The sequence below is a fragment of the Lynx rufus genome, unplaced genomic scaffold (assembly GCF_022079265.1).
Source record: "Lynx rufus isolate CCGP_SWC_20201006 ecotype Redwood Valley unplaced genomic scaffold, mLynRuf1.p SCAF_3, whole genome shotgun sequence".
Taxonomy (NCBI): Eukaryota; Metazoa; Chordata; class Mammalia; order Carnivora; family Felidae; genus Lynx; species Lynx rufus.
In genome coordinates, this window is record NW_025814845.1 from 133,099,380 (window position 1) to 133,124,839 (window position 25,460).

The window sequence follows — 25,460 nt, forward strand, 5'->3', positions numbered from 1 at the left end:
AAAGTATAGCCTCGTTAGAGGATATTGTTTTTAAAGCATAAAGTAGTGCATTGAAAAGCCCAACATAGGCTCCCAAGTTATCTCAGTTTCTAGTGATAGAATTAGTCTCTCTGGTATAAACTTAACACTATATGAAATAGCCTTGTACAGACTCATCAGGAGATGAAAGGGTGTCTACTGCAGCAGTCCTATCATTATGTTACAGCATAGTTTCCATCAATGAAATCATAAAAGAATGAGATTGTGGGTAATCAAGTTCTAAATTAGATGGTACTGAAAATGAATGTGATCTATGTTCAGATAAGGGAAAAATTTGAAGGGCAAAAGTCATGAGGGAAAGACTGATAAAAAAAGCTGGTATTTGAACAACGTTAATTGAGTGGATAGAGTGAGGAAGGAAGACCGTTGTTTCTTCCTTCCTTTTTTATATTCAGCCCCATGAACACCACTCAAATATTTTACTAACTTCTGTCTTTTTTATAAGAGTGTATACAATACTTTTGGTGTTTTTATTCTTTTCATTTGTAAAGGAAAAAAACAATAAAAATAGAGTAACATAGGATAAATTAAAAGAGAAGGAGAAAAAAGAGTGAAAAAATAAAATGGAACCAGGAATGAGTCTAAACTCTGTGACACATCTGTACACTGTCTAGAAATGAACCATAAATTTGGCTCTAAGGTTTCTTACAGACACAAGGGAAATCAGATCAGTCCCACAAATCAGTGAATGCAAGATAAAAAGAACTAATTACCCAGGAGTACAGTTGTTCTTGGTCCTGGGACATAATAAACAATGTACTCAACAATCTCTTTATGTAAATAGTACAATCAATTCTTAGGGATCTATCCTATGACAATTTGAATGTAGTCTGGTAGGAATACACCTTATTCCAATTTATTCAAAAATAATCCTAGGGAGGTATAATTTTTTATTTCATTTATTTAACGAACACATAAGTAGTACGTGAACTGTGCTAGACACTGTTCCAAGCACATTACAATAATAACTCAGTTGACCCTCATAGCAACCTTTGGGTTAGATGCCATTATTATCCTTGTTTTACAGTTAAGAAAACTAAGAGAGAGATTAGGTAATTTGTCTGAGTCTCAAAGTTAGCAAGTAGTGAATTGAAGATCCCACCCAGGTGGTCTGTGCTTTTAAAAACTGTGTTATGTTGCCTCTTGTGGTGGTCCATAGATGTGTTGATCCAGAAGTAGGGTCTAAGATTTTAGAAGAATAGACAAACTCTTTGATGTTCAAGCTTTTCTCCTTAAACATGGCCGCTCATCTTTGTCAAAATTTTAGTTGAGAGGAACATCCAATGTGGCCTTCCCAGCCAATAAGTTATAGTACACCCGTCTGTATGACTAGAGTACAACCTAATCAAACAATCAGTGGAACTGCAGTTTCTCAGATATTGGGCCACCATAATGTAATGAGATTTATAATAAACAATTGAATAAAACTCTCTTTGGGATAACTTCCTGAATATCCTTCCATATAACGTCATCTGCAACAGAGATGCTGGTCTCCAAATTGGTCACCATATAAAATTAGCACTCCCATAATTTTTTCATACACACCCCCCAAATACAGTCTACCTGGAGATTTGCTATAGCCATTGATAAAATTAAATCTGAATACTATTCTTTTTTTAATGTTTATTTATTTTAAAAGAGACAGAAAGAGAGCACTGTGTGAGCAGGGGAGGGGCAGAGAGACAGGGAGAGAGAGAATCCCAAGCAGACTCCGCACTCTCAACATAGAGCCCAACGCAGGGCTCAGTCTCATGTACCATGAGGTCATGATGGGAGCCAAAATCAACAGTCAGATGCTTAACAGACTGAGCCACCTAGGCACCCCAGTCTGAATACAATTCTTAAAAAGAAGATCGTATTCACATAACGTTTATAGTTTCTTATTTATCTTTCCAAGATAATCATAAAAAAGTCTTTTAGACTTGATTATAATAACTAATTGACCACTTCATATTTCTAAGTTTTAAATATGTTAATTTAATTCCATATACACAGCATGTAGAAAACTAGGATAATAAAATATAATTAATGACTGTTTACTTTTAAGGTTAATTTTGGTGGATTTGTTTTATTATTAGAACCTTAAATATATTTGAAATGAATGACACATTTGAGAGTTTTATAATATGTATTTTCAGATTTAGACTATGTTTTTGCACACTTCAGCGGCATCTTTCTTACAAGTACAGTCTACTTTTTCGCCTACTGTATAGCCATGAAAAATAACCCTAAGCTATATCCTGAAGCAGTCTTGCCAGGTAAGAATATTTACTATAAAAAATCTTACTCTGTGAGAGTACACTCACTTAGTTTGATTAATTGTCATCTGGAAACCAAGCCATCCTGTGTGTGTGTGTCTGTGTATATGTTCATTCCCTAATTGCTTTGACCCAACTCACAACTAAATATGAAGGATTTAAAAGCCATGAAACTGGATATGAAATACTAGTCATCACAGAACCTGAAACTTGAGCAGTGAATCTAAGATCCACTGGTTTCCTACACCAGAATATCTTGTAAATTGACCATCAGACTTTATTATTTCTTCTTCATTACCTCAGGATGTTTATTAAAAGTCAGAGTCCTATGACTATTTTTTTTAAAGTGTCAACAAATAGAAATTTGTAGTCACTTAGGTCAACAAACATTTTCTCTGAAAAATAATAAGAAGCCGTTTTAGAGTTTGAAAAAAGCATATGTTGAATGCGCATGCTTTGGGCTTAACCCATTCGGCATTGGTGGTAAAAAATACATATAATTTCTCACTTATTTCAGAGTTTGCCATAATGCAATTTGGGACATAAGTCCACAAGCAAAATTTTTTTAAGAACAAAATAAAACATATGTCAGAGATTCATTTTGAATACCTGATTCAGTAAAGTCAATGTGTGCTGCTATACCATTATAAAAAATGATAAGATATGTACTGAACACTTAGCTAAACTATCCTGAAATTTATATCTGGTATTTTCTTTCAAATTCTAGGAGGCTTTTCTTTCCCCCTTAGCTCTAAACATCTTTATGTTTATAGTTTAGCATAAATGGTGTTCACAGAGCATGCTCAGATCCAGTATCGTCCCTTGGTCCTTCTCCACTACCCAATCTTTACCTCAACCACAACATTGGGTATTTTATTTAATGTCAAGAAAGTGAAAAAATTGATAATTATACCCACAGCCATCAAGAGCAAAAAAAAAAAAAATGACTTGGTTTCCAAAATTATCATAAAACACAGCTCAAAAATCCATGTTGGCCGACAATGTCAATGGGAATGCGTTGATATGAGCAACTTAATATTCCTGCTGTATCTAGAGCATGGATTTTTCAGGAGAGGAACATGGCTTGTAAGTGTGCACTGTTTGTGTGTGTTTCAGGTTTCCTGTCAGGAGCTCTTTGGGCAATAGCTACCTGCTGTTGGTTCATAGCTAACCACTCTCTCAGTGCTGTGGTCAGTTTTCCAATAATCACTGCTGTAAGTAGCTAACTCATCTTTCCCCAGTTTTGTTTTTTAAAGGTAAATCTGATTTTTCTGAAGCAGCCCTAGTGAATCACTGAGGACTGTCATGGAGTTTGATTTTTTTAAGAGTACGATGTGTATAATAGTTTCATGTGGATTCACCAGCAGCCTCTGGTCTCATGTCCTTGACCACTAAGGGAACATTGCTAACCTCATTTTAGCAGGTTTATTAATCGTTGATATCCTTGCAGTTTTTGTCTGGTCATTTTACCTAATGTTATTTTGGATACATTGTAATTTGCTGTTTATAACAGTATTTATCTCTAGATGACAGTTTATAAATTAAAAATGCTCTTGAGTATATTCTGGCACTTGAAGCTCATGAAAACCTTGTGAGACAGAAAGTACTTCAGACTCCTCATGTGGAACTTCATCTGGTACTTTTTAAAGAAGGCTTTCAGGAAGTGCTAAAGCAAACTACTGTCTCTGGATGAGTTATATGATTAAACATCAAGTTTTGCGCTGTGCTTACGAAAGGGAGTTAATGGGGTAGCTAATTCTTTTTAACATATTATTTCCTCAGAAGAGACCATTTATTTTCTGGCACTAAATTCTTAATAGAATGTATCACATGGGGCCTTTCACAGAGGACACTGAGTAACAATAAATAATATTCCTCAAACAAATTTACAGTAGACAGAGATTTGGTTTTTCTATCACTCTTTCTTGTATTAAATTATGGTAAAGACTTAGGACAAAACATTAAAGCCTAATTCAGTGGAAATAAATTGCTGAGGTAGGTGAGGTATGGGCAGATGGTCGGTGGGAGTAATCACTGTGGCTTTTGGAGACTTGCCTGTCTGAAGCACTGTTCTCGAATCACCGTGATATAAGCAAAGTCTTCTCACCTACCAGGTGGAGCTTCCTCTGGTGCCTGGGGTTTGTTACCTGGGGAAAACAGGTGTTCCTGGGAATTGAGGGAATTGAGCAACATTACTACTAGGTTCTTGTTTGGTTTCACTTTCATTACTCTAGCCAAAAACAACCTTTTCCACATGCAGACAAGATTCAGTCTTTTCGTCAACGATCTCATATTTTTCTTTATTTCATTTCTTGGGAGAACTAGATTTTTTTAACGTTAACTTTTTTTAGTGGAAAATTTCAAACATACCCATTACCCAGCTTCAACAATAATAAATATGATCAATTTTATTTTATCAAAAGAGCACTTTTTTTTTAATTCCGGGAGCACTGTTCTTCCCAGGTGCATATATTTCCACTGTTATGTACTCACTGGTAACTAGATTGTGAGTTTCTTGAAAGCAGCATCTATATTATTTATTAGCAAATGATAATTAAAAAGGAAAGAGGGAAGGAAGGAAGGGGGGAGGGAGGAAGGGAGGGAGGAAGGGAGGGAGGGAGGAAAGGAAGAAAGGAGGGAGGGAGGAAGCAAAAGAGAGAGGGAGGTGGGAGGGAAGAAAACAGAAGAAAAAAAACCCATGTAGCAGGAGCAAGCTTGTTCCCTCTGCTCTAAGTTTTCTCTGATAAATCTAAAAGCTGAATCAGTTTATTCAGAAGCTCAGCTTCTGAAGATAGCTCAAGCTCACCTCATTTTCAAAGGCTGATTTACAAATGTGCAATTTATATTCATTTTATGGAAGGAAAATATGCAATCCCAATTGCCAAAAAATCAGCTATATTTCTTATCCAAAACTCCTTCCTACCTGGCTCTCCTCTGCCTGAATCAGACAGGATGTCCACACTCTGAATTGTGCTTGCATTACTTTTAGCAAAGCACCATTCCTATAACCACATCACTCCCTACAATAACCCTTAGACCACGTCTAAACTAATATTTAGGAAATCATCACCCAAAAAGCCTCAAAGGGCAATGATACCTTTTGGCATTGTCTTCTATTATGTTCTCTGAATGGATATAAATTTTCAGATTAGAAAGGATAAAATTCTTGAGCGATTGGCATGATAACATTAATATTATATCCCCCATTCTATTGTTTCCTCTTATCCTGTCCCAAGTCAGTGTGGAATTGCCTGAAGGACGCAGATGCCTCTTGTTTGATTTGGATTTTGAGGCTTAGGACCTTACGTCACTGATAAAAGACAGTTCCTTTGACCTAGTTCTCTGGCTCTTTTGATGTTGAAACTTCCAGATGCTGATAAACAGAGTAAAGTATTTTTATTGCTTTGCTTACATACCGGGAGTAGAGTCCAACTTTGCTGACCCAGCCGTGTAGATGGTTGGAGTAGTGGAAGGGGAAAAACATGTTGGAATTGTTTCTGTGAAACTCTTCCAGAGTTTGTGCAGAGCTTGAAAAGGAATCCTAAAAATGCTGATACAATACACCTTCTCCACAAAGACCAAATTCCAATTGTTTTTTCCTTCTCAGCTATAAAAAGTTAATAAACTTTAATAGCTAAAAGTTTCAAACTGCAGTATCATCCTTTCTACCTTACTTCTTCTCATTTCCTTTTCCTATATTATTTTATTCCTGTCTGAATAAACCTATTGCTTATTTATCTTTACATGGCTTTTGTATCTTTCCATAATACTGTCATTAGCATTCGTTGGGATTTAATGTTAGACATAGTTCATCACCGTGCAATAGTATCAGTTTAAGAATTTTTAAAAAAATTTTTTTTAACGTTTATTTATTTTTGAACGAAAGAGAGCACGGGGTGGAGAGGGACAGAGAGAAAGGGAGACACAGAATTGGAAGCAGGCTCCAGGCTCTGAGCTGTCAGCACAGAGCCCAATGCAGGGCTTGAACTCACGAACCGTGAGACCATGACCTGAGCTGAAGTCGGATGCTCAAACGACTGAGCCACCCAGGCGCCACAAGAAATTTTTTAAAGTACATTATTGGCTGGGTCTCAGAGAACATACTACAGTTTCTTCAATTATGAGATTGCCTCATTCCCAAAAAAGTTATCAGTTGTTCCTACACTTACTTCTATAAATCCTATTTCTATTGTCCTAAGTTTGTTAGAAAAACATAAACTATTTGTTTATTAAAATGTTATAAGTAGATAACATTAAAGAAAAGTATTAGATGGCACAAAATATTACAGCATCATCAATATAATAAATATGAAAATCATAAAGAAACAAAAAAATCTTTATTTTTTACCTAATGCTACCTTGGTTAATGTTGAATTAGAGCTGAGATTATGAATAGTTTAAGCTGACAATATTGTTGTATTGTTTTCATGGCAAAAAGTTACTCAAAGCATAAGGTCATCTCTCCAATTTACTGTATGTAGAGTACACGTCACAGAAAAATAACTAATCTAATTAGAACTTTTCTTTTTATTTAAGGGTCCAGGATTTATAGCTGCAATGTGGGGTGTCTTCAAGTTTAAGGAAATACAGGTATGTACAAGAAAGGGCAGATTTAGAAAACAGGCGTAGGTCCAGGTAAGAAAGGTATTTAATACTATGTTTAATACTATGTTTCTGTTATTTTTCTGAAAACTGTATGTGACTCCTAAGCCCAGGGCAGAAAACACATGAAAGGATTTAACAAGTGAAGATGTTCAAAATGTTATCATCCCTAACAAGGAAAGAAAATACTAAAGCTGTGATAATTATTATGAAACATATTTCTCTCCACCCCAGCCCCCAGTCCAAAAATGCTTTAGTTGACTTTATTTTCCTTTAAGAGATTTTGGTTAAATAACCAATAAAATATGATGAGAAGGAAATTTTACTTAATGTAAAATCTGGCAGATAAACAAGATGAAAGATTTTTTTATCCTAAGATTAAAATATCCCTGAGGCAAATGGACCTTGGGAATAGATTTTTCTGTTGGTTCTCATGTCTCTCAAAGGCTCCATAGCAAACCAGCAACTTTATAAGAAAATGGTGGGGTAGCAAGGGACTATTACCACTTCTCTTTCAAGTGTAAATGATGGCGATTTAAAATTGCATTTATTAAATACTTCTAGGATGTGTGTGTGTGTGTGTGTGTGTGTGTTGTTTTCATTAAAAATTGTTGTAGGAGCACATGGTTGACTTAGTCAGTGGAGCATGTGACTCTTGATTTTGTACTTATGAGTTCAAGCCCCATGTTGGATGTAGAGATTGCTTAAAAATAAAATCTTAAAAAAATACTTTTTAATTGTTTTCAGAATTTTTCCCATTTACCTTAATTTGAGGAACATATGTGAATAGTATTTTTGTAATAGCTTTTACTAAAAAGATTTATACAAATTAGAGACACTCTGTCAAGGCATCATAGACGTAATATTTTCTATCTTAATCTGCAGCTATAATAACAAATAATTTCTGGTTCTAAGACAATCTGATGTTACTAATATCTGGGAACCAAAAGGCGACCCATCTACCTGGATGATCCTTAAAATGATTGATTATTCAATATTAGATATAAAATATCATTTCCTGTATTTTAAATGAAATGTTTTGATTTAGAAAACCATAATTTGACAGTACAAGATTCTCAAATTTAAAAAATAATAAATTTTTTTGGAATATATGCACCAATATCTTATTTTTTTTAATGCATAAGACAACTTAAAACATTTATAGAGCCATAAATTACTTTCATACACACTTGTCATTTATTTTAGTTAGGGTTGCTTTCCACAAAAAGTAGTTCTATGTCCAAAACATATCGTAATCTCTTTGCAAGTATTTCCTTTGCCCCAATCAGGGTAATGATTTCTATTTATTTATTTTTAATTTTTTTTAATTTTTTTTAACATTTTTATTCATTTTTGAGAGATAGAGACAGACAGAGCATGAGCGGGGAAGGGGCAGAGAGAGGGAGACACAGAATCTGAAGACAGACTCCAGGCTCTGAGCTGTCAGCACAGAGCCAGACGCGGGGCTCAAACTCACGAACTATGAGGTCATGACCTGAGCCGAAGTCGGACACTCAACCGACTGAGCCACCCAGGTGCCCCATGATTTCTATTTAAAAATTGGGTGTTTATTATCTAGTATAACATACTGAAGCCTTAGAAAATCACAAGTGAGCATAGCTTATTTGCAGTTATAGTTAAAAAGAAGCACAAACCAAAAATAAATTTAAAATAAAGGATTTGGAAATTACCTTAGTTACTACTGCAGTAATAATGTAACTGAATCAAAAATCTTCTTTTCTAGTTACAAGAACCTCTTGGGAGAGAGAAACCCTAAACATTGAGCCTACTGTTAATTCCTTAGTCCTCTAGAAAGAACTAAAAGACATTCAAAGAAAGCTATTTTTGTTGCTTATGGACACCTTTAAAACGACAGCTCACACCAAATTTTTAATGAAAAGCCATGGCCAAGTAGGGCTTAACTTTGGAGTGCAAGGATAGTTTATAATGTGCAAATTAATCACTGTAATATAATGTTAGATAAACAGAGAAAAGCTATGTGATAATATTTTTTCAAAAGGCATGTGCTAGAATTAAAAATCAGTTTTTAATTAAAAAAAAAACTCTTCAAAATGTTCAAATAGGAGAAAGCTGTCTGTCAAAAAACAATAGCAAACAAATAGCTAAGGTGAAACAAAAGTTCTCTCTCAATTACACCTCAATAAAGCTGAAAACAAAAGGTCTTCTCTTTAAGTTGGAAGTCAAAAGATTTCTCCATTATTGTTGTTATTCAATATTTTCTGGAGATCCTAGCCAGTGTGATAAATTAATTTAAGAAAGAGGCAACATAGATGTAGGAAAGAAAATGAGAAAATTGTCATTTGCATGTAACATTATCTTTGTTAAAAATTCAAGCCAGTCAGCTGAAAATCTTGAGATCTAATAAGATTATTTGGTAACATGCTGAAATATAGGATAAATATAAAAGCAATAGCTTTCTAATACCAATAACTGATTAAAAAGTGGAAAATGAATATTATTGAAAACTATAGAAATTATTAAAAGATAAGAAAATAATCAGCAAGAAACATGCTGGATTTATAAAACTACTCAATTTCCCACAAAAACTTCCTACAAAACATAATATCAGAACAAATGGGGAAGCTCACTGTATTCCTGAGGGAGCAGCTCACTGCTGTCAGTAGACAGTTATTTCCAATTCACATTCAGTGTGATTTCTACAAAATTCCAGCGCAATTGTCTCTGGAATTTTGAGAGTGAGTTTGGCCAAGTATGTATGTAAAAATAAAGAGAGAGAGGGCCAAGATGAAAGCAGAGAGTGACTTTTATTGACCTTCTGGGGATTAAAAAAAAAGAAAAGCAGAAGAAGAACTTACAAATCTGTCTACAAACAAAATTTAAGAAGTATTCAGTGAGGCTTATCATTCAATGCAGGTGCCTAACTGCCTCTTAATGGATGGCTTAAAGGCAAGTTTTAAATACTTTACATGCCACCGAGTTTAAGAAAGAGCTGTCAACTGAACACTGACACCAAAATCCTATCAGAATTTTTAAACATTATTCTTCTTAGAAACAAGATAAAACCCTAGAGGAAAACAAAAGCAACACATGTATCTCTATGACTTTTAGGCCCTACCAATTATGTCTTGAAGCAGTACTCAAAGACACATATTGGAAAGTCTACAACCTGCAGGAGTTAAGAACTTAATCTGAGATCCAAGTACTTTTTGTGCTAAAGGGTTTAATGACTTCATTTAATCTTAATGCCATAGGGCACCAGTTGGATATTTTTCACTTCCAGTGTTCTTTTATATCTGCTATCTGTTCCTCTTTGGGAAGTTTGTTTTGTTTGAAATTTGTTTGAATTTTATATTTAGCTATTTTAAGCTAGATATAAATTATTATTTTTAGAAACACACATTAGCCACAATGTCTACAGAAATACAGGAGATTATCACTACAACAATTTATAGGTCAGTAGCTAATCTCAGATAGAGGATGAGATGATTTGTGACCTTAGTAACTGTTTCAGAAATCCAAGTTAAAAACTTTTTGCTTTGGGGAGAATGTTAGCATGATCTTTTAAGTGCTAATATTCACCTTTGATGAAGGGAAACAATTGCTGTTGCCCAAATATAATTGGTCTTTTTCTCTAGGAGACTGGGAAGTTTGAACAGATTCTTCACCTTAAAGGGAAAAATATTTTACTCTCTGAGAACATTATTCTTCTGTCTACATAGACAATAAAGGAGAGAGCTTAGCAAATAATCAGAGAGCTTAGTCCCATAATCAGGTTATAAAATGATAATAAGTGAGGGCCCCGTATGTTGTTTTTTCTTACTTAAGTAATTCTATCAACTGTTTAATTCACAAATGACATTTGGAAATCACCTGAGTGTATTCATTCTTTGAACAAATAGGTATTGAGTGCTTGCTCTCCACCAGTACAGGTATCTAGGTAAAGGTTGCAGTCTTCAACACTGACAAGATATCAGGGAACCTTAAAGTCTTAGCAGGAGTGTGTGTGTGTGTGTGTGTGTGTGTGTGTGTGTGTGTGTGTGTTAATAAGCTCCTCTGTACTTAGCAAGGCTTTGTGGTGCTGTTTTCATTTGTGCAACTTGTATTAGAGGAACTTTGGGTAATATTCCTACTCACAGTGAATCAGAAAATTCAGCTGTCCCCAACTCAACTTACAAAGACTTCTCTCATCATCAAATACAGGTCAATTAATCCATTCTCTCCCAATTCTTTATTAGGTTGAAGAAAGAGACTATACGCTTTTTGGAATTTTGGCTATGTATTAATTAGCATTAATCCTAATAAGAGCTAATAATGATATTATATTATTTGACTGTCAGGAGATCCCAGTGCACTTTTAGACATAAAGTCTAAACATAGACAGAAAATCTACAGTTAGGGAGGTGCTGGTCCTGTTTTACTTCATGATGTTCAAACCTTACCTTAGAGCACCAGGGTTTATATTTAATGTGGGATATAGACAGCCTGGCCAGTATTCAGATGGGAATAGCCTGGGAGCTTGAAACTATTTCATATGAAAAATGGTCAAAGGAGCTAAAATACTGATCAGGAAAAAAAATTGCTTCAGGAATATAAGACAGTTATTTTTTAATGTTTCAGGGTTTATCTTGTGGGAGAGGGATTAGAATCGATCTATCTGTAACCCTGGAGATAGATAGAACTTATGGTAAATAAAATATTTCTACTTAACACAGAAAGATATTTGTTAACCAGAGATGGACTGGCCACATTGGGAAGTGGTTCTCAGTGTTTCCCATCTTTAAGATCAGTGGACCTACCCATAGTTGGACAAGGCAAACTCAGTCTCTCTGTTCCTTTCTCACCCTTCAGATCGAGCTCTATCTCTCCATCTGTACCTCGTCATCTGTCCCCAAGCAGACTCTAGTTGCCTCCTTAACGATCTCCTTGCATCCGTTCTGGACCCCTCCAATCTGTTCACCATCTGCAAATAAGTGTGGGCTTTATAAAATGTGAATCCCATCTTTTCACCATGTCCAGCTGCCTATGTCTTTGCCTTCCCATTACTTGGAAAAATAAAACCTCAAACTGTACATGACCTATGAGCCCCGTGTATGTTTGGGCCATAGCCCTCCAACCTGGTTTTTATCCACTTAACTCATTGCATGGGTCACACTGACTTTCTTTCCCTGGCAAGTATCATACTTTCTCATACAACAGAGCTTTGCACATAAAATTCCTTCTACCTGGAGTCCCTACCTGTTTCCCTGCCCAATTAATTGATACTTACAGTTAGAAGCTTAATTCTCCACCATCCAAACCAGCCTCATTGAGATTCCTTTGTAACACACCTCAGAAACAATCATGTTTGTTTACTTATTAACATTCCTCTCACTTTGTAACATTCTTTTCTGTGATTAACTTCTGCCTCCCATATTATATAATTATCTGCATAAGGGCACATTTTGCTCACCATTTTAACTCCAGCACATGTTGATGCAAAGTGGATGCCCACATGTATTTACTGAGTGGGTGAATTAGCAAGGCTCTTGTGGGTTTTCAAGAGAATCTGAATGATTGCTTGGAGGAAGAGCAAAAAGCATGCAGATGGCTGGAGCAGAGAGTTAGCAAGGTCCCTAGCAATCTTAAGAGTCTGTGCTTTCTGCATGTTTGATTCAAATTTTCTTAATTACAGTTACATTTTTTTATTATTCAGGGTCTACAAAACTACCTATTGATGATATTTGCATTTTGCATCATCTTGACTGGAGCATTATGCACGGCTTACTCTAAAATCTAACAGGCATAAGACCAGCAGATGGCAGCAGTGGGTAAGAGAACACCACTACGGGACTCCACAAATATGCCAAGGACAGAGTTCATTTTCATACAGCAAATGGATCTCCACTTGTCTTGGACTGGGTAAATGATTTTTTTCCCCACAAATGTGAAAATAAAGAAAACTAAGTTTCAGTCAAGTGTAAAAATGAAAAAATCTGCTATTTATGAAGGGAAGACTTTCCTGGGTGACTACAATGTCTGCATTCTCACAGCACTAGAGTGCTCCTTTTACCACAATATGGACTCAATGGGCAAGGCAACTTATGCTTGTTGCATAAGCTACAAAACAGTATGGAGTTCATATACACAAAGAATTTTGTATATGTCCAAGTTTCCAACATGTTACCCTCATTAATGAAGAGAGGAAGAAAAATGTTGAGGAGAGAAATAGAAGACCCACCTTATAATGGAATTCCAAAGATATTTAGATCCTTTGCTAGAAAAAGTAAATGTCACGGTTGGTCACTGAATGTTAAAAAGGCCATTTCATTATTTTTAGCCCAACCTTATTTTTACTTCAAATTAATATTGCGCAACTCTACATCACCCACTGGTCTTAGCTCAGAATGCTCTTGATTATCTCCAGATAAAATCCTCTTCAGAGAAGAAAAATTTCCCACCGTTGGGATTATATGTATAATACATACACAAACAAATACAAGTGCACATACATAAATGCACACACATATGTATGTATGTAGGGGGAATTCTAGAGTTGCTGTAGTGAGGGTCTAGCTTATCAGAATGAGAATTTAGAGGGACCAAAATCTTCTTTGTATGTATAATTTATTATTTTTTTCTGAAATATACTTCTGTAAAATTCTCTTTAAACTGGAGACTTTCTTCCTGTTTTAACCGGTGGTTTCCATTAGGTTAAAGAAAATAATGGACATGTTATTTATACGTGTGTGTGTGTGTGTGTGTGTGTGTATTCAGAAGAGACAGAATAGCATTCTACTTAAGTGTATGCACTCTAGAGCTAACCCAAATGGGTTTAAATCTCACTTGTTCTTCATCTTAATTGTATGACTTTGAACAAGTTCCTGAGCTTCCTGTTATCAGATTCCTCATCTGTAAAATGGAAAATAGTGATAATGATGATTATTGCAAGGTTCAAGTTAATTAAAATCTGTACCATGTGTTCATGAGTGTCTGGCACTTGGCAAACGTTATATAATTCTTAGTTATTATTATTATGTGCTGTTTGAGAAAGCAAATTTGTCTGTAGATTGGAGAATATTTTGTAAGAGCTATTGCCCTCACCGCCAGCCCATCCAAACAACTACTTATTCCTCTTTATGAGTGCACTTTTTTTTTTAATTTTTTTTTCCAACGTTTTTTATTTATTTTTGGGACAGAGAGAGGCAGAGCATGAACAGGGGAGGGGCAGAGAGAGAGGGAGACACAGAATCAGAAACAGGCTCCAGGCTCTGAGCAGTCAGCACAGAGCCCGACACGGGGCTCGAACTCACGGACCGCGAGATCGTGACCTGGCTGAAGTCGGACGCTTAACCGACTGCGCCACCCAGGCGCCCCAATGAGTGCACTTTTAAAAATGATACTGGAGTCTCGATTTCATTGAATTATTTAATTGTCACACCTTACCAAAACTCATTTTAACTTTAACCTGAAATACCATTAATTATGTTGATAACTTTAAATATAAGTTAACATAATTATTCTTTAGTTGAGATTGCCAATTTATATGCAAAGTTTTAAATGTGAAATTAAACAATTGCAGAAGAAAAAAAAAGTTTTAATCTTATTACCACTATATAGTTTCTGCTACCATACAATGCCTTTAGTGTTAGAGTAGTGTGGGGAAAAATAAGCTTTTCAAAATAATTACCATACAAAAACTCATTGTATACAGGTTAGTCTAAATAGGCAACTACTGGGGAACCTGGGTGGCTCAGTTGGTTAAGCATTCAACTCTTGATTTAGGCTCAGATTATGATCTCATGGTGGTGTGATCAGCCCCTGCTGTGGGGCTCCGTGCTGAGTGTAGAGTCTGCTTGGGATTCTCTCTGTCCCTTTTTCTCTGCCCCTCCTATGCTTGCACCCAAAATAATAAATAAACATTTAAAAATAAATAAACATTAAATTACTTAATAAATAAACATTTAAAAATAACAAAATAAACATTAAAATAAATAAATAATAAACATTAAATAATAAATAAAGAATGAAAATAATAATAAACATTAAATAATAAATATATAACCATTAAAAATAATAATAAATAAACAGGCAATTGCCAATTCTACACTTTCTTTGCTCAACTTAGGAAGTTAATGTCTCTCTCCAAGTTTTGCAGCTTTATTTTTTCTTATCTAGTATGGTCATATTGTTGTGTTTTAACTCTTTATTGCTTGGCTGTCTCTGTGTAGAGAGAAGGTACTACCTGAAGTAGGGAAGTAGGAGACCAGTGAGGCTGGCATCCAGATTATTAAAATTTTTTCTTAGCAGAATAAAAACTCCTAATTCCTAAAAATTCCTAATGAGTTTTATGGAGTTAATAGTACAGTATTTCTCCTGAGCTACCAAATCTACATTTGTTCCTGTTGTGCTCATTTATTTGCACTTAGAGTTGCTAACCACTAAACCTATATGTATCAATATTGGTAGAACTGAAAAACACATTGAGTTAAAAAGGCAAGTTCTAGAACCATGTGCACAGCATGATACCATTTAGGTACATTTTCAAAAATCAAAGTAATATATATATTTTTCTATGCATGCCTATATATGCAAAAAGTTAGAAAAAATACACAAAACTCATAATAATGTTTGCTTCTAGTGAGGGTAAATGAGATCAAAATGGCAACTCTGGGGTTAATGTCAGCTTGAGCATTATCTGTAATTCTCTAATTTTTATGGCAATGAATTCATACATTGGTTCTTTAATATGTGTTAAAGAATCAACAGCAAAAGAGCTCAGAGCATGTGTCTAAATGTTAAAGTAATTAAGTCTAGATAAAGAGAATATGGATGAATGTTATGTTCCTCTTTATTTTTTTAATATTTTTAAATTCCAAAGAAAGCATGCACACACACATGCACACAAATAAAGAAGACAGGGATCAAGACAAAGTTGGAAAATTACCCAACTTAAAAATCCCACCTTCTAAAGGTCGAATCCAGAAACTCACTTTTCTAGAATTCCTTGCAGTAGGATGTGACATTCCTGATTATGTAGCCTCCAAGGTCAATTTTATGGTCCTGCTGGAGATTATGTGAGCTACCTAAAACACTTGCTTCAGAAATTTACCCTCATTAAAAAAAATAACCTCACAAATATAGCCTATTTTAATCAACTTTAACGAGGTATAGTTTGCATCCAATAAAATGCTTAAGTGGAAGTGTTATGAGCAAATATATACACTCATGTAATCACCACTACAACCTAGATACAGAGCATTGCCAGCAACCCATAAAGTTCCCTTATGCCCCTTTGTAGTTAATCCCCATACCCTGGCTACCAATTTATTTTCTGTCATTCTGAATTACTTTTACCTGTTCTAAAATTTCATATAAATGGGATTATATAGTATGTACACTTTTGTGTCTGATTTCTTTTATCTTACAGCCATTTTTAATCTACTTTTATGATCTAAAACAATTATAATTCATTCTCAATTATTTTCCCTAGTGGAAAAAAGCATACATGTGTATTCAAAATAACAACTAGGGGCGCCTGGGTGGCGCAGTCGGTTAAGCGTCCGACTTCAGCCAGGTCACGATCTCGCGGTCCGTGAGTTCGAGCCCCGCATCGGGCTCTGGGCTGATGGCTCAGAGCCTGGAGCCTGCTTCCGATTCTGTGTCTCCCTCTCTCTCTGCCCCTCCCCTGTTCATGCTCTGTCTCTCTCTGTCCCAAAAATAAATAAACGTTGAAAAAAAAATTAAAAAAAAAAAAACAAAATAACAACTAAAACAAAAATGATTAACATTTGGAGTTGTTATATTTAAGTATGTGATGTGTCTTGTTCCAGAAATTCAGTTTTAAATTAATAGTATAGTTAAGAAAAATTCTCAATTACTCTTTGAATCCATCTTCAGTGTATAATGTTTATTTTTGAGGGGATGTAAAATATTAAGCTGCTTAAACTAGATCACCTACCTTTTCTACATGTTGAAAAAAAGTGTATCTTGGATTTCCTACAACTAGTAAATGGATTATAATCTCCAGGGCTGGAAAGTGTGAATTTGCATTTTTACAAATACTCCTGGTGATTCTTATCATACTTGTGCTCCAAAATTTTTGAATTTGTGACTTATACTTTACTCTTTAAAAGATTTCAAAGAACTAGGTTATTAAAAAGTAAAACAAAATTCTGTCTTTCCTTCCTAAAAAGAGAGAGAAAATTTAAAGATAAGTATCCATTTAATTTTGTGCAGACTTTTAGGAGAAAAAAATAAAACGCATAAAACCAATCTGTTTAAATGGAATTATTTGGCAAAAAAAAAAAAAAAAAACAATGGTAATAATAAATGAGCATTATATTATTTTTCTTTTTTGGGTCAAACCACTTACCTTCCACATAAATTATCTCTGAGGTTGGTGGCCAAGTCTGTTTTCACTCAGATTCTGCAGGTTAATTATATCTTTCTCTAGTAACAAAATCTCTAACATAATTCATGTTGACAAAATCCCATGAAAACAAACACACACACTCAAAAATCCTAATTTCAAAATGGAGAATTTCCAACAAGTCCTAATGAAATAAATCACTGAAATGAAGAGGAGAGGTGGATGAGAATAGTTTCTAGGATAGAAACAGTAGGCTGCAAACTAGAGCCTAACTTAAAGCATTCATATGATCTTCTGAAGAACCTTCTAAGACACTGACTGTATTTTTTCTCTTACCAACAGGATCTTATAAGCACTGTTTCTAATTCATTTATACCTCACATTAATAAAAGTCTATAAATCTTTCATACACACCATAAGGTTTTGATTTATAAAACTCTACTCAAGTAATTCTTTCCAACAGAGAAGGCTATATTGTCTCCCTTTCCTCCAAAAATATTTGAGAATTATATTGGCTTTATATGCATGTGATGGTTAAAATTACTGTGAACTCCTTGAGAGCAGTTGTTCTATCTTTATACCTCAAGGACTTAGCACAATGCATGGCACACAAGAAAAAAAATAACTTTTTTGCATTGTACCCTGAAGAATATCTTTAATTTACAGTCCAAAATTTATTAGCCAATGATTCTTCTAAAACACATTCTTAGTAAATTTACTGAATCATACCTTAAATATTTAGTGAGTGGTTTCCTTGCAGCTGAGGCACAGGCTAGGCATTGAAACACATCAATAAAGCAGCCATGGAACTTAATCAGAAAATCCTAAGAAATCAGGTAAAAATCTTCGAGGGCTGTGAAGGAAAATTTGGGGGTACTTTGAGGGAATACAGTAAGGGGAACCGATCGTGAAAGATAATCCTTAAAATGAGCCCTTAACCAAATTAATTGCTCATGGTGAAACCAAGAGAATTATAAGAAAGCTTTTTTATTTTGATATTTTTTTTAAAGAGCACAGATTAGGGGCACCTGGGTGGCTCAGTCAGTTAAGCATCCGTCCTAGCTCAGGTCATGATCTTGCTGTTCACAAGTTCAAGCCTCACATCTGGCTCTGTGCTGACAGCTCAGTCTGGAGCCTGCTTCAGATTCTGTGTCTCCCTCTCCCTGCCCCACCCCTGCTCGTACTCTATCGCTCTCTCAAAAATAAATAAAAACATTAAATTTAAAAAAAATTTTAAAAATAAATAAAGAGCACAGATTGTATCTTGCATCTTTGCTGAACTCAGCTCTTAGCTCTAATAGGTTTCTTATGGATTTCTTAGGATTTGCTATGTGGACAGTCAGGATGTCAGCAAATAAAGAGTTTTGCTTCTTATTTTTCAATCCAGGTGCCATTCATCTCTTTTCATTGCTTGGCCTGGCTATGACCTCTGCCGTATTTTGAAAAGAAGTGGTAAAATGGGACACCCTGATCTCACTTCCAATCTTAGGGGAAAAGCATTCAATCTTTCACCATTAAATATAATATAAGCTGTATGTTTTTTCCCAGATGCTCTTTATCAGGTTGTGGAAATTACCTTCTGTTTGAAGTTTCTTGAGAGTTTTTTTATCAGGGAATGATACTATATTTTGTGGGGGGAAAATTACATCTTTTGAGATGATCATGCTTTTTCTTTTTGTTCTGTTAATATGGTGAATTACACTGATTGATTTTCAAATATTAAACTAATTTTGCATTCCTGTGGTAGACACTACTAGGTCATGATCTGTTTATTAGCCTTTCTATATATTGCTGGATTTAATTTGTCTTTGTGTTCATGAGGGATATTGGTCTGTAATATCAGGGTAGTAGCTTTGAAACATTTACTAAGAATTGATACTATTCTTCCTTGAATGTTTGGTAGAATTCAAAAGTAAAGCTATCTAGGCCTTGCTTTCTTTAACATATATAGGGTGATTCAGGTCATCTATTTCCTCTTGAGTGAATTTTCTTAATTTATGTCTTCCAATGAATTTACTCATTTCGTGAACATGGAGACGTTATTGGCACAATATTGTTTATAATATTTTTTAATGTTTACTTATTTTGAGAGAGAGAGAGAGCATGAGGAGGGGAGGAGCAGAGAGAGTGGTAGAGAAAGAATCCCAAGCAGCCTCCACGCTGTCAGCACAGAGCCCCATGTGGGGTTCAATCTCACAAACCACGAGATCATGACCTGAGGTGAAATCAAGAGTTGGATGCTTACCTGACTGAGCCACCCAGGTGCCCCTGTAATATTTCTTTATTCTCCTTTTCATATCTGTAGGATCTGTAGTGATGTCCCTTTCTCATTCCTAATGTTGATAATTTTTTTCTTCTTTTCTATTTATGAACATTCTAGCTAAAAGTTCATCAGTTTTATTAGTCTGTTCAACAAATTAGCTCTAGATTTAGTTGAGTTTTCTCTATTATGTTTTTCTTTCCTATTTCATTGATTTGTGTTCTTCTCTATTATTTATTCTATTTCTTATAAGTTTTCAACTTGCTTTGATTCTCCATCCCCTCCCTCTTTTTCTAAATCTCCAACTATATATACATACATTCTACCAGCCTTGATCTTCCCAAATTCTTATTACTATCTACTCAACTCAGGAAGGCTTCTGGGCTCTATTTGTGTTTCCCTTACTGCACTGCAGCCTGTAAACTCTACCTAGGCAGTAAAATTGAAAAATAATAGGGCTCAACTTGTTTCTCCTTCTAACAGGGATCATAGTCCTGTCCTGCCTATGGTCCAGTGTTTCATATATTTTACCCATTTTGCAGTTTCTTTAATGTAGAAGGATTAGCCTGGTTCTTATTACTCTAACTTTGCAAGAAGCATAAATCCTCTGATTAACATTTTGTTACATTTTAATTTCAATTTCTCTTTTGTCACATTTTCATGAACAGCAACACCAAAGAATAATTAAACATTATCCTTGCATGAATATAGTTCCTCAAGAAATATGTCTAAGTCCTAATTTCCAGTACCTGTGAATATGACCTTATTTGGAAATAGGGTCTTTACAGATATAATTAAATTAAGGATCTCTATATCACCTTGGAAGGACTCTAAATCCAATGACCAGTATCCTTATAAGAGAAAGGAAAGAGATATTTGTCACAGAGACACAGAGAAGAGGGCCACATGAAGATGAAGGAAGAGATTGGAGTGATGGAACTACAAGCCAAGGAATGCCAAGGATTTCAGGAAGCCACTAGAAGCTGGGAGACAGGCATAGAAAGGAGTTCTCCCTCAGACCCTCTTGCCAGACTTTTTAGCCACTATAACAGTGAGAGAATAAATTTCTGTTGTTTTAAGCTACCAAGTTTGTGGTAATTTGTTGTCCCATCCCTAGGAAACTAATCCAATGAGCATATAAGACATTGCACAAAATAAGATGCACAAATGCAACCCAAAACCTTTAGTCCTAGCAGTACTACTGCTCAGATAAAGATATTGGCTAAGTTACAAAGCAAACATAGAATAAGTAGAACAATTACATGTTGTGAAGATCTCAAAAAGTGGCTTTTTTTGCCTCAACAAAGTTCAGCATTTCATCTTTAGATAGTATAGGATGGGGCATACTCTCTTCCTCCATGAAGTAAAGTAGAATATGTCAAGTAATATTCATTTGGGTTTTTTTTATTTTTAAGAAAGAAATAAATCATATGACCTGGAATGTTGTATAAAGCATTTTAGGCACACATCTCTGTGTAGAAAAAGCTGTGACAGGAATTAGATAAGAAAAAGAGCAGGATTTTTTTTTTAAGTTTCTTGATATTTACAGTAAGATTCTTCTAGCACACCAAGGATATCAGAGTTAACTCAATTGTTTTTTTAGCTACTGGGCTCCTTATGTGGAAGTCATCTCACTTTTCTCCTGTTGAAGACAAACTCTCTGGACGACAGTTAAACTCCTATCTTTTAAGCATCCTGAGGAAAGTGAAAAATAAAATTGAACAGAGAATTTCAATATGTGTGCTGTGACTTACTTATCACTTGTTTACACTGACGCTTTATATATATATGTATATGTGTATATGTGTATACATATACACATATACATATATACATATGTATACATATATACACACATATATGTATAGGAACCTATACATATATGAACCTACATATATATGAACCTATATATATATATGTATGTATATGAACCATATGTATACATATATGTGTATATATATATATGAACCTATATATATAAATGTGTGTATATATATATATATATATGAAGAAAATTATTATAAGTAATTGGCTCACATCATTATGGAGGTTGAGAAGTCTTGAGATCTGCAGTTGGCAGTCTGCAGCCCTGGGAGAGCTCATGATATAGTTGTAATCCGAGTCACAAACCTGAGAAGGAGAGCTTGATGGTGTAAATTCCTAAATTCCTGTCTGAGTTTGAAGGCCTGAGAACCAGGAGAACCAATGCTCTAAGTTCTGCTCTGAGTCCAGGTCCCCCAAAGGTAGGAGAAAACCCACATTTCAGCTCAAAAACGGTCAGGCTGACTGTGAGTGAATCCCTTCTTACTCAGCCTTTAATGAATTGGATGAGGCCTCTGACATTGCAGATGGCAATCTGTTGGACTCAGTCTACCAATTCAATTGTTAATCTCTTCCCAAAACACTCTCATACACGCACCAGGAATAATGTTTAACCAAATATCAGGGCACCTTGTGACCCATTCAAGTGACACATAAAATCAACCATCACATGTAGGCCATTTTGTGGTAATTAGCTCTTCAACCATAAAAAGAATTTGAGTTTAAACCCTTAAATACACTGCTTGGTATTATTTGTGGAAATTGTTTTAGAATGTGTCTGAGACTATAGTAAAACCTTGTTTATTATAGACACACAAAAGAACATGCAATTCTTAGGAAGTTTTCCTCTGGGTCGTACCTAGTCTGACATTAGAATTTCACTCACTTCTATTGAAATCAAAGTAAACTCTAGTCAAATTAAGTAAAAGCATGGGTCGGGGGCAGTGTAACGATAAGGAGCCTAATAAAAATATGGTTCCAACTCTTAAAAACATTATGCATGGGGCATCTGGGTGGCTCAGTCAGTTGAGCATTGGACTTTGGGTCAGGTCATGATCTCGAGGTTGTGAGTTCAAGCTCCACATCAAGCTGCTATTGTCAGCCTCTCAGTGCAGAGCCCACTTCAGATCCTCTGTCCCCTTCTCTCTGCCCTTCCCCCATTTGTACTCTCCCATAAATAAATAAATAAATAAATCATTATATACACTCTGAGGAAGGAAACTCAATGTATTCTTTCCACATATATAATGTATCTCTAAATTGAAACCCAACATATACCTCTTAAAAATCAAAGTAGTAGGGGTCATTGGGTGACTCAGTTGGTTGAGTATCTGACTGGCTCAGGTCATGATCTCACAGTTCATGGGTTCAAGTCCCACATCAGGCTCTGTGCTGACAGCTCAGAGCCTGGAGCCTGCTTCAGATTCTATGTCTCCCTCTCTCTCTCTCTGCCCCTTCCCCACTTACACTCTGTCATTCTTTCTCTCTCTCCATCTCCCTTTCTCTCTCTCTCTCTCTCCTCTCTCTCTCTCTCAAAAATGAATAAACACAAAAAGAATTTTTTTAATAGAAGAAGTAAAGTAAGTTGTCATTTACTTGACTGGGCACAGTATTATGAGGTTGGTGGTCAATTCATTCATGATAAATTTTAAACATACATAAAATGTTTTATTATGTGATAAACTTCCATAAATTTTGAGGGGAAAACATGTTAAGACTATGATTTAGTAAGACAGAGAAGTTTTGAGGGAACTTTGAGGATTACACTTATTTGAAGCAATTTATGAAATTTGCAAGTTGATAGAACATGGATAAGAGCAGTTGAAGAGACAATAATAAGAGCCCAACTAATAGAAAAAATTTAATTGAATATGACCCTTACTTTTTTGAGGCACAATTTATATGCAATAAATGCACATGCTGATAAATTTTTACAAAGTTGTACATTTGACCTGCCATCACACAAATCAAGTTTTAAAGCCTTGCTTCTATCACCCATATCACTATTAAATTGTTAATTTTTTCTTCTGGTTTAAATGTATTCCATATTTTTAAAAATTTTTTTTATTATTTATGTTTAAGAGAGAAAGAGAGAGACAGCACAAGTAGAGAGGAGGGGCAGAGAGAGAGATAAGGAGACACAGAATCCAAAGCAGGCTCTGGGCTCTGAGCTGTCAGCACAGAGCCCAACAACCAGGCTCAAACGCATGAACTGGGAGATCATGATCTGAGCTGAAGTCAGACGCTTAACCAACGGAGCCACCCAGGTGTCCCATTCCATATATTTTTTTAAATGCTGCTGTCTCTCTCTCTCTCTCTCTCTCTCTAAAAATTGTAAATAATGCTCCTCTTTCTAGTTTACCATCTGCCCTTCTCCTCAAAGGAGACTTTATTTCAGCTTAAGTGTGCTATGTGTCATTTCTTTGATACAATGCATGTCTTCACAATCCACTTCATAATCTCACTTTCTTTAAACCCTCTTGTCTTTCCTCAAAGCTATAAGCATCAGGGGTGTCTGGGTGGCTCAGTTGGTAAGTGTCTGTCTCTTGCTTTCAGGTCAGGTCATGATCTCACGGTTTGTGAGAATGAGCCCTATGTAGGGCTCCATGCTAAGAGCAGTGGATTCTCTCCCTCTCCCTCTCTGCCCTACCCCGCTGGCTCTCTCTCTCTCTCTCTCTCTGCCCCTCCCAAAAATAAATAAATAAACTTAAAAAACTACAAGCATCTTAATCTCAAGATACATTTTTATCTTTGTAGTTTTCCCTCACTGATTTAAGTAGCCAACACAATATTTTTATAAAATAGGTACACAATGAATGTTTGTTGAATGAATTGAAATAAGCTAAATCCCAAAGGCCTTGTTTGGTGCTAAAATTATCTTCTATCACATATTTAGGTTTTATATTGAGAGAAGTTTATTTGAGAAAAATTAAGATGTTAAAATTCAAGACCATTTATACTTTCACTGTGTTGCTGCTGTCTTTTAATAATAGCTCATATCCAATTAATACAGTAGACACAATTTACAAAGTTTAACAGGAAATCATTTTAAATGTTCTAATTATTGGAAAGAACAAAAGTAAAACACAGTTTCTGTCATATCTTCCTTTGTAAAAAACATGCCTTGCTATTAAAATAAGAAGAGGAGCCAGATAAAATGATTTATACATTTTGGTAGTTTTTTTTAAGCTCAAGGAACATATTAGTAAAAAAATCTGTTGGCTTCCACATGAAATTATCCAAGAAGATGTTAAAGTAAACAGCCAGGAAAATGCAGGCTTTAATTTTCTTGAAATAGAAAAATTAATATTCTAAGTAAGCTTGGAATTAAAAATCTTATATTTCTTAGAGCTGTAATGAATTATACATCTTTTGTTTTGTTTTGTTTTGCTTAAGGATCAGTACTCTAAGATGTCTCTAATATTACATACAGTAACCACTAAAAAAGCATTAAGTTTAGTTGCTGGGTTAAGATTCTATATCCTGATATTCTTTGACAATCACGTATGTTTCTATGTTCCTAATAGTGTTCTTTTAGTGTGCATGATAAAATAAGGCATTAAATAATTCATAGGCTACCTTCCTAAAATGAAGTAGCCTAAGAAATCCAGGAAAATATTCTTTCCTATACATAAATTGTAACACATGTGAATACTTAAATCCCAAGTTTATGAGTGGTGTCAGCCAATCAACTTACTGCTTATAGCACCTGCATTAAAGTCGAAAACTTTAGAACTGAAACCTCTCCTAAGAGGAAACATTCAATTTTAATAATTAGGAGAAATGTTGTAGCCAAGTGAGTTGGTTAAAATGAAGTATTTACTCAAAGTGAAATGTCTCGTTGTCTCACCTTTAGTTGTTAATATATATTAAACAGTCATTCATGTAATTCATCTGTACAAATACATTTTCCATTTTGACCACCAGAGGCCAGTGCAGGTTTAATTGTGATAGTCTTTATGTTTAAAAAAAAAATGTAGATTTTTTTTTTTTAAGTTTGGGCTTCCTTTCTTTCTCCCCCTTCCCTGCATCTCTCCTCTGAAATGATCGTACTTTGCCATATATGGATTTTTAAAATTTGAACTAAGAAAAAACTTTTCTTATACCTCATACACACAAGTCGAATTTTCAGCATGATGTCTGCTTTTCA

At 35.0% G+C, this 25,460-nt stretch overlaps 1 protein-coding gene across 1 annotated transcript in view; it reads left to right on the forward strand.

Annotated features, from left to right (window-relative positions):
• TMEM144 (transmembrane protein 144) overlaps positions 1–12,657 on the forward strand; it is a 29,754-nt gene extending 17,097 nt beyond the window's left edge. Inside the window, exons 8-11 of the mRNA XM_047090728.1 lie at positions 2,178–2,297; positions 3,414–3,511; positions 6,834–6,887; positions 12,574–12,657. Coding sequence (XP_046946684.1) covers positions 2,178–2,297; positions 3,414–3,511; positions 6,834–6,887; positions 12,574–12,657 — 356 coding nt within the window. The remainder of the gene's footprint in view (positions 1–2,177; positions 2,298–3,413; positions 3,512–6,833; positions 6,888–12,573) is intronic.
• The last annotated feature ends 12,803 nt before the right edge of the window (positions 12,658–25,460 follow it).